The sequence below is a fragment of the Piliocolobus tephrosceles genome, chromosome 3, assembly GCF_002776525.5.
Source record: "Piliocolobus tephrosceles isolate RC106 chromosome 3, ASM277652v3, whole genome shotgun sequence".
NCBI classification, from domain to species: domain Eukaryota; kingdom Metazoa; phylum Chordata; class Mammalia; order Primates; family Cercopithecidae; genus Piliocolobus; species Piliocolobus tephrosceles.
This window is the reverse complement of record NC_045436.1, coordinates 184,220,750-184,230,634: the sequence shown is the minus strand read 5'-3', so window position 1 is coordinate 184,230,634 and position 9,885 is coordinate 184,220,750. Positions and strand designations below refer to the sequence as shown.

The 9,885-nt window shown below is 38.5% G+C and overlaps 1 protein-coding gene across 1 annotated transcript in view; it reads right to left on the bottom strand.

Moving 5' to 3' along the window:
* Positions 1-1,132: 1,132 nt before the first annotated feature.
* LOC113220336 (zinc finger protein 721-like) overlaps positions 1,133-9,885 on the bottom strand; it is a 44,096-nt gene continuing 35,343 nt past the window's right edge. The window contains exons 3-4 of the mRNA XM_031935286.1: positions 2,826-2,948; positions 1,133-1,365 (exon numbers count right to left, since the gene is read on the bottom strand). Coding sequence (XP_031791146.1) covers positions 1,133-1,365; positions 2,826-2,948 — 356 coding nt within the window. The remainder of the gene's footprint in view (positions 1,366-2,825; positions 2,949-9,885) is intronic.

The window sequence follows — 9,885 nt, the reverse complement described above, 5'->3', positions numbered from 1 at the left end:
AATATGTCATTATAATTAAATGTTATGTTGTGCCATTTCATCAGATCTTATAGTCAGTGTCACATTAAATTATAATCTGAGTAACTAATGTTTAAAAATAGCTGATACGGCCGGGCGCGGTGGCTCAAGCCTGTAATCCCAGCACTTTGGGAGGCCGAGACGGGCGGATCACGAGGTCAGGAGATCGAGACCATCCTGGCTAAAACGGTGAAACCCCGTCTCTACTAAAAAATACCAAAAAACTAGCCGGGCGAGGTGGTGGGCGCCTGTAGTCCCAGCTACTCTGGAGGCTGAGGCAGGAGAATGGCGTGAACCCGGAGGTGGAGCTTGCAGTGAGCTGAGATCCGGCCACTGCACTCCAGCCTGGGTGACAGAGCCAGACTCCGTCTCAAATAAATAAATAAATAAATAAATAAATAAATAAATAAATAAATAAAAATAGCTGATACATTTGAAATTTAGGCTAAAAAAATTTTTTATTTGTAAAATGTGCTCAGTGTCAGCTTTACTGATAATAACCAAAAACCAACCTAATATTATATGGTTTTTAAAATTATTCTTAAGCACAAAATAGACCCATGTTGGGGATGAATAACATGTCTGATTTTGTTAATTTTGTCTACTACTTTTCCCTGTATTTCCTTGTTTCCTTCCTCCTAAAATTTTTAAAAATGAAAACTTTAATCATTATTGAATGTTTAAACTACTGAATTTTTTTTTTTTTTTTTGTTAACTGAAGTAAAAACATTCTTGTAGAATTATGGAAACTAACAATGTAGTAGGACTTAAAACTGAATGTTAGGAGGTTCTTCGTTTTAAGAGTCTTCCTGTGGGAGAAGTTTCCATCAAACTGTTGTACTTCTATCATCAACATTTCCCAGCGCCTGCTCTTTACGGAGTTCTAAGAATACCTGCTCCAAGGTACCCTGAGAGGCTGTATTCCTCCACATTGAAGGTCTGTTTCACTGCCTCTACTTTGAAAAAGACCTGAGACAGAGGGTGGACATCCTCCACAGGTAACTAATACGCCATTAAAGAGGAATGTCTTTCCTGTCAAGCAGCCTGTGGGAAAAGCTTCAAAATCTGTGTGTGGAGAGCTTCCACCTGAGTAGGTTCTTTCATTTTTTTATTGCTAGTAAAAATCTTTACCAAACTTGTTTTTCAGATGTTGAATGGAACCAATACAACTTAGCGTTCCTGACACCATGATGGCCACACTGTCACACACAGCCTTAGCCTCTGACATGTAATGGGTGGTCAAGATGGCGCCCCTCTCCTTGTTTTTAACGGTAGCCTGAAGTATCTGCCACATTTGCTGCTGCCCCTCGGGGTCCATCCTGGTGAACAGCTCGTCTAGAAGCACCACTGATGGGTTCCCCAGGATGCTCAGCACAAAGCGTAGCTTTCTCTTTTATCTCTCTGATAGAGTTTTCACGGGAGCCTTAAGTTGCTCCTGGAGTTTAAGAGCTTCCACCAATCATGAAATACTAAGAGCAGCATATTCTTTGCCCAGTCCCTTCACAGCTGCATACAACTCCAGATGCTCTTTCATTGTAAGCTTGGGCCACAGTGAGTTCTCCTGAGGGCAGTACCCCAAGAACTTGAGGCTGTTGTCACACTGTTGCTTTACTGATGCTCTGTTGCCTTGTAACACCACCGCTTCTGCAGTTGGCTTTGTGAACCCAGTTGTCATTTTAATGGAGGTACTTTTACCAGATTCACTGTGTCCTACTAATCCCAAAACTTCACCTTTTTAACACAAAAGGAAACATTTCTGATGGCTATTTTCTTCTTTCTTGTTGAAAAGCAACTTTTCTTTTCCTAATAATATTCCTTGTGTAAACAGCTTGCAGTTATGACTGGCTCCTCCTCCGAGTTTGGAGTAGTGAGTGCATTTGCTGCTTGGACTCTTTCAGCTTGAACATCTTCTTCTTCTTCAGGCTCTTCTGGATTGGGATGAGTTTCTCTACGTCGTGGAGAGACTCTGAAAACTGGGTCTTTATTCATTATTTCAATTCCATACTTCATGTCCAGACACCTTATGACAAAAAGGAAAATAACACTCTGAAGGTATGGTATTAAGGTTGTTAAAAGAATGGTTTTATTGACTTCATTTATTCTATTGTCCAGACTGTCCAAGTTTCTTGTATACATAAAGCTGAGCTGGATCAATAACATGACATATCCCAGCAAAGTGAAGGAAGGTGTGAAAATCATGCACAAAATTAAGTTGGGTTTTTCATACTTACTTGATACCAGAATTGTGAATACACATACTAAGATAATAAAAAAGCCAAAAGACCAAAAGCCATTATTTTTTCACCACTTGCGAAAGATGAATGAAAGCACATATGTGAGGAATATAAGAGAAGCCGCACAACGAATTATGCATACCACCAAAACAAACATGAGTTCCCATGGAAGCTGGAATCCCAGGAATACAAAGTCGTAAATTAAATGTATTGAAAGGAGAATCAAGGAGTATAATGGAATGTCCACCGGAGCCTGTCCACACCAGTATCCTGAAGGCCAGAGGCTGAAATCCATAACTGGGATTCAACTTTATTTTTTTTATTGTCACTGATACTGCTCATGCTGATATAAGGAGAAATACAGTTTGTGATCAACAACAAAAATATGGACCCATCTATAAAACCAAGTTCCAGCACTATGTCATCACGAGAAAATGAGGTGCTCTTCGTTTGAATAAGCTTTGTGAAGTTAAAAATTTCAATAAGGGCTTTGGTAACAATTCCCATAAGAACAGGAAAACAATTCAATTTCTTGGTATTACATGCAACTGAAAATCTAATCCTTCTGGTCACCAGACACTATGATGCCTCCATTGTAGGAGAGATCATCTGAGCCATTTCTGTTTCTGAAGTCATCCATTTCCAAAACTATATTCTGACGCTTCAGTGAATGCACAAAGTCTTCAAAATTTGATCCTGGAGCAAAGATGAATAGAAAGCCAAGCGAAATATAGGGGTAGAGGAAGCAGTGGGAAGAACCCTGTGGGCACTCTCAGCCCCCAGTGAAGCTGTTTTCTCACCACATTTTTTTATAACCGTAGAAGTTGTGGGTAGAGAACCTCCTATTCTGCCATCTTGCTGTGTCATTCCCCTTGTATATTTTACTTTCTGATATGTTCTATGTCAAATATTTTTTATTTTGAATTAAAAATGTCTGAAATAAAATGCTCAAATTTTCCAATTGTAGAATAAATGTATTGAAATGCCTCATTCTCATCAGAGTATTTCATTAATTATTAAGTTTTCTTTTACTGCTGTACTTTGAATGCCAAAGATTCAAAATGCCAGCTCTTCGTAAGTACACAGTCACAGTTGAAAACTGTAGTTATTTATAAGATTGCCTTTGATACATCTATATTAGATTCAATATTTTGTAGGTCAGAATTTTTTATTCTGGTTTTCAACTCCATTTTAGGGGTTTTTAATCTTCATATTTTATTTTTATTTTGAGACAGAGTTTCGCTCTTGTTGCCCAGGCTGGAGAGCAATGGCAGATTTTGGCTCACCACAACCTCTGCCTTATAGGGAGGCAATTCTGCTACTTCAGCCTCCCGAGTAGCTGGGATTACAGGCATGCGCCACCACGCCCGGCTAATTTTTTGAATTTTTAGTAGAGCCAGGGTTTCTCCATATTGGTCAGTCTGGTCTCAAAGTCCCAACCTCAGGTGATCCACCTGCCTTGGCCTCCCAAAGTGCTGGGATTACAGATCAGCCACTGTGCCTGGCCTAGTCTTCATATCTGTCTGGTTAATTTTAACCTGTACCTTTTATGATCATGTGGTATTTAATTCACATAAACGTCATGGGGTTTCAATTGGAGCAAATTAGAAAATATATATATAAATCAGACATTTGTCTTGAAGAAAGTTATCTATGTGGTATTTGCCTATATAAATATTGCCCTAGGTGTTCATAAATTTTTTATTTGAGTGTTCATCATTGTTTTCTTGTGTAGGTGAGTAGTCAAAGAAACAGTATAAAATCACCATCTATTTATGTTTGATTATGTTGCTCTGTGAGAGACACACTTCTTATTTGAAGGTGATTTTTAAAGAATGTAACCTTTTTAGATAGATGTACATATTTAGTTGATGAAAAACGTGTAATTGCCATCTTAAATATTTTCAAGTGTATAGTCTAGTGGTATTAAGTATGTTTACTTTATTTTGCAATGGATCTCTAATTTTATCTTAGAAAAGTACCTTATAAATAATAAACTGCCCTTTTTTCCTTTTTCTTCAGCTCCTGAAGAACACCATTTTACTTACTGTTTCTATAATTTTGACTGGTTTCCATATTCTTATCAGTGTAATTATATAATGTCTGTTTCTTTTTGACTATTATATGTAACATAATATTCTTGTTTGTTTTCATTTGTTTTAAAATGAAATAATATTATATGTATATGTCACATTTTTAAAATTTGATACTGATCTCTAAAGGAACATTTGTATTCTTTCCAGGAATCATCTTTTGTAAATAATAATGAAGAACATGCATGTGAAAATACCTATTTAAAGTCCTGCAAGTCCTGCTTTTTTTTTTTTTTTAATGGAGTCTTGCTCTGTTACCCAGGCTGGAGTGCAGTGGTACGATCTCGGCTCACTGCAACCTCTGCCTCCTGGGTTTATGCCATTCTCCTGTCTTAGCCTCCCAGTAGCTGGGACTACAGGCACCTACCACCACACCCAGGTTTTTTTTTCTTTTTTTCTTTTTTCCTTTTGTGTTTTTAGTAGAGACGAGGTTTCACAGTGTTAGCCAGGATAGTCTCGATCTCCTGACATCATGATCCGCCCACCTCGGCCTCCCCAAAGTGCTGGGATTACAGGCATGAGCCAGCACGCCCGGCCTAAAGTCCTGCTTTAAATGTTCTTGGAATAGTTTGGATACAGTGATGTAGTACTACGTGTATGTCCGTATTTTTATTTCCCAAGCCTTTGATGTTATATCCAAAAAGTGATTGATCAGACCAGTTGCATGAAGTCTTCACCATCTGTTTTAATTAGATTCCACATATGTATAAGATCATGTGGTATTTGTCTCAGTGTATCTTGTTTCTTTCCATAACATATGATCCAGCAATTTGAATTTTTTCTTGCATGGTCATAAATGTTTATTGTCTTAGAATCAAAAGAGCCATCTTAAATTACAATGTTGTTTAAATATATGTCACTTTGTGATTTTTTTTTCTATAATGGCTTTACTAACTTAGTCTTACCAGCTGAATATGTTAACTTTTCTATACCTTCTCATAATTTTTTTGTCTTTCTAATTACAGTTATTTTAACTGCAGTGAAGTCACATCTTGTTGTGGCTTTGATTTGCATATCTCTGATAGTGATGCTGAGCATCTTTGTATATTCTTTTTGGCCATTTGTATTTCTTCTTTTGAAAAATGTATCTTAGCTGGGTGCAGTGGTTTGGGAGGCCGAGGCGGGTGGATCACCTGAGGTCAGGAGTTTGAGACCAGCCTAGCCAACATAGTGAAACCCCATCTCTACTAAAAATACAAAAATTAGCCGGGTGTGGTGGCACACACCTGTAATCCCAGCTACTCAGGAGGATGAGGTGGAAGAATTGCATGTGCCCGGGAGGCGGAGGTTGCAGTGAGCTGAGATCGGGCCACTGAACTCCAGCCTGGGTGACAGAGTGAGACCCTGTCTCAAAAAAAAAAGAAAAAGAAAAATGTCTCTTAAGGTCCCTTGCCTATTTTCAAATTATGTATTAAATATGTTTGTTAAGTTTGTTATATATTCAGTAAGTTTATCTTGTCATATCTATATTTTGCAAATATTTTCTTTCATTTTATAGATTACCTCCACTCTGTTTTCTTTGCTGTCCAAAATAGTCTTAGTTTGTTGTAATCCTATTTGCATATTTTTGTGTGTCTTTTGAGGTCTTAAAAATTCTTCGTTGGCCGGGCGCGGTGGCTCAAGCCTGTACTCCCAGCACTTTGGGAGGCCGAGACGGGCGGATCACGAGGTCAGGAGATCGAGACCATCCTGGCTAACACGGTGAAACCCCGTCTCTACTAAAAAATACAAAAAAAAGCTAGCCAGGCGAGGTGGTGGGCGTCTGTGTAGCCCCAACTACTCGGGAGGCTGAGGCAGGAGAATGGCGTAAACCCGGGAGGCGGAACTTGCAGTGAGCTGAGATCGGCCACTGCACTCCAGCCTGGGCGACAGAGTGAGACTCCCAAAGTGAAAGGAACAAAAACTAAAGAAAACAGTTTATATAAGGTTATCCAATTAATGAAATGTTCTATTTAAAGATTACTTAATATATTGTGAAATTAATCTAAAAATTTTTGTGCACTAAATTTTATAAAAACGATTAATTTCTGACAAGCTCAAATACTTTATGAAGTGAAAACAAAAAATGAGAAACAAAATTATAGCTGTAGCATGAGGACCACATAAACACAGAATTGGTTGGCATGGGGCAGTTCTCAACAATGATCCATTAGGTTGTGCAGTAATTAAATAAAAAGAAAACATAGGTTTGATTTCAAAATGTTTTAGGTTTGTAGATTTCTAGTAAATTACCTATCCACAGTATTAACAGAACCTTCTTTGTTCCAATATTGCTAACAAACTCTCATGCAAACACAATTGCTTGCTCCATAATTTTCTTACGCCCAACGTTTATCTTTAGAGCACAACATTTATATATTTAACTCCATGCAAATTAAAACTAAAAGGCTGTGTTTGCAGGACATGCCACATGTTCAAAGATAAATATGAAACATTTCTGAAAAGCATTCAAGACTCAGGAATGTATGATTTATTACAATCATAAAATGACCCTTAGTAAAAAATAATTTACATTTAATAATAATTAAACGGTGTAATTGGATTGTAATATGAAGGATAAAATGCTTGAGGTGATGAATAACTCATTTACTCTGATGTGATGACATATTGTATGCCTGTATCAAAATAACCCATATATACCATGAATATATACATATACTATGTACCCACAAAAACTTTTAAACTTCAGTAAGAATAAAAATGTGGCCGGGTGCGGTGGCTCATGCCTGTAATCCCAGCACTTTGGGAGGCCGAGGCGGGCGGATCACCAGGTCAGGAGATCGAGACCATCCCGGTTAACACGGTGAAACCCTGTCTCTACTAAAAAAAAAAAAAAAAAATACAAAAAATGAGCCGGGCGTGGTGGCAGCTCCTCAGGAGGCTGAGGCAGGAGAATGGTGGGAACCCGGGAGGCAGAGCTTCCAGTGAGCCAAGATGGCGTGGCTCACTCCAGCCTGGGCCACAGAGCCAGACTCTGTCTCAAAAAAAAAAAAAAAAAAAAAAAAGAATAAAAATGTAACATGGAAGCAACAATATTCTTCAATTTATTTGCTGCTGAAAGCCACTGGAAAAAGAGGCTAAAGATGTCATTCAACTATATTACCAGATAGTACATTGTTACCATCTTTAAGGTACACCCTTGAGTAAGGTGGGATAGGTGAAAGTTGGTGGCATAATAAAAAGCTTCATTCAACGCACAAAAATTTTAACACAATAACAGTTTTGCTTAAAAAATTAAGTTCACACATGATCTTCAAAATTTACTGCATTTTATTACATTTATAACAAATGTACAATTGGTAAGACAATTTACTACTAAAATTCAGCTTTTCTCTCACTATAATGCAAAGTATTACTCTGAACACCTACTTCATGCATCACCCAGTAAGTCAACTAAAAGCCTCTCTGGGCTGGGCGCAGTGGCTCAAGCCTGTAATCCCAGTACTTTGGGAGGCCGAGACGGGCGGATCACGAGGTCAGGAGATCGAGACCATCCTGGCTAACCCGGTGAAACCCCGTCTCTACTAAAAAATACAAAAAACTAGACGGGCGAGGTGGTGGGCGCCTGTGGTCCCAGCTACTTGGGAGGCTGAGGCAGGAGAATGGCATGAACCCGGGAGGCGGAGCTCGCACTGAGCTGAGATCCGGCCACTGCACTCCAGCCTGGGCAACAGAGCGAGACTCTGTCTCAAAAAAAAAAAAAAAAAAAGGCAAAGCCTCTCTGCTAAGATTTTCCTCGCGCATCTTTCATTTTTCTTCTCTTTCATGTAAGTTCATGAATAATGCCCACCTAATGCAAAGGAATTTCCCATATCTCCAATGCAGTGACGGTTCATCACATGCTTTCACATAAATGAGAATGCTGAAATAGCATAATTTTAGAGTTGAATTATTTGCTTTTCAAAAAATTTATACTTTTAAGTGAAAAAATATACTTTCAATATAATCTCTTCAAAAACCTACTTTTCAACTTATATACAAAGAAATTTTCTAACAGGTTCAACTTCTGTTATACTTAATACTCTGATTTATTTTAAAGTCTGGCCGGGCGCAGTGGCTCAAGCCTGTAATCCCAGCACTTTGGGAGGCCGAGACGGGCGGATCACGAGGTCAGGAGATTGAGACCATCCTGGCTAACACGGTGAAACCCCGTCTCTACTAAAAATACAAAAAACTAGCCGGGCGAGGTGGCGGGCGTCTGTAGTCCCAGCTACTTGGGAGGCTGAGGCAGGAGAATGGCGTAAACCCGGGAGGCGGAGCTTGCAGTGAGCTGAGGTCTGGCCACTGCACTCCAGCCCGGGCGACAGAGTGAGACTCCGTCTCAAAAAAAAAATAAAAATAAAGTCTGAAGTATTAGTTCCTTAGTTCTATTGTAAATCATCTGATGTTTATATAGTCTTAATTTTAGCCTAAATATTTCTTCACATTTACTGCATATACAAATTACGTTCTAGTAGAAACTCTGGTATTTTTTTTTTTTTGGAGTGTTTCACTCTTCTTACCCAGGCTGGAGTGCAATGGAATGATCTCGGCTCACCACTACCTCCACCTCCTGGGTTCAAGCAATTATCCTGTCTCAGCCTCCCAAGTAGCTGGGATTACAGCCATGGACCACCATGCCCTGCTAATTTCTGTATTTTTAGTAGAGACGGGGTTTCTCCATGTTGGTCAGGCTGTCCTTGAACTCTCGACCTCAAGTGATCCACCCTCCTTGGCTCCCAAAGTATTAGGAATACAGGTGTAAGCCACTGTGCCCGGCCTCTGGTGTTTCTTAAGCTGCAGCTTCTGAACAGATGTTTTTCCACATTTACTACAGTTGTAGTATTTCTCTTCAATATAAATTCTCTGATGTTGAACAAAGTTTCAGCAACTGCTTCAGAGTTTTCCTCTAGTACAAAATGTATACAGTAAGTTCTGGGATACAAGTACAGGCACTAGAGCCCTCTTTATCTTTGTATTCTCTGTCTTAAGACTATTCTTCACTTTAATAGCCTGTATTTTATAAAAGGTCTTTCAACAAATTACATAATGCTTTTATTAAGTATAAATTTAGAGTAGACATTAATAGCTTTTGTATATTTTTATATTTGTACAAGTATTCTCACATATAAATACTATCATCTGCAAAGATATTAAGCATTGGTTAAAAGTTCTGCCACATTTTTTGTGTATCTAGATGTGTTCTTCAGTAGGAATTACATACACTAGGAAGTGACAAGAATTTGAAGTCTTTATCACATTTTTAATTTTAATTTGGCTTCTCATCAATATACTTATTGTTAACAACAGATTGAGGTGTGGTTAAAAGCTTTCTCACATTTTTCGTATTTGTAGAGTTTCTCTCCATCATGAATTATCTTAAAATTAGAAAGACTAGAGTAATATTTAAGACTGTGACCTTCATAAGACATTCCCCTGGTATGAGTTCTCTGATGTTCAAGAAGGCTGGAGTATGGCTTAAAGGCTTTGCCACATCCTTTATACTTGTATGGTTTTATCTCCAGTATGAATTTTCTTATGTGCATAAAGGTTTGCAGACT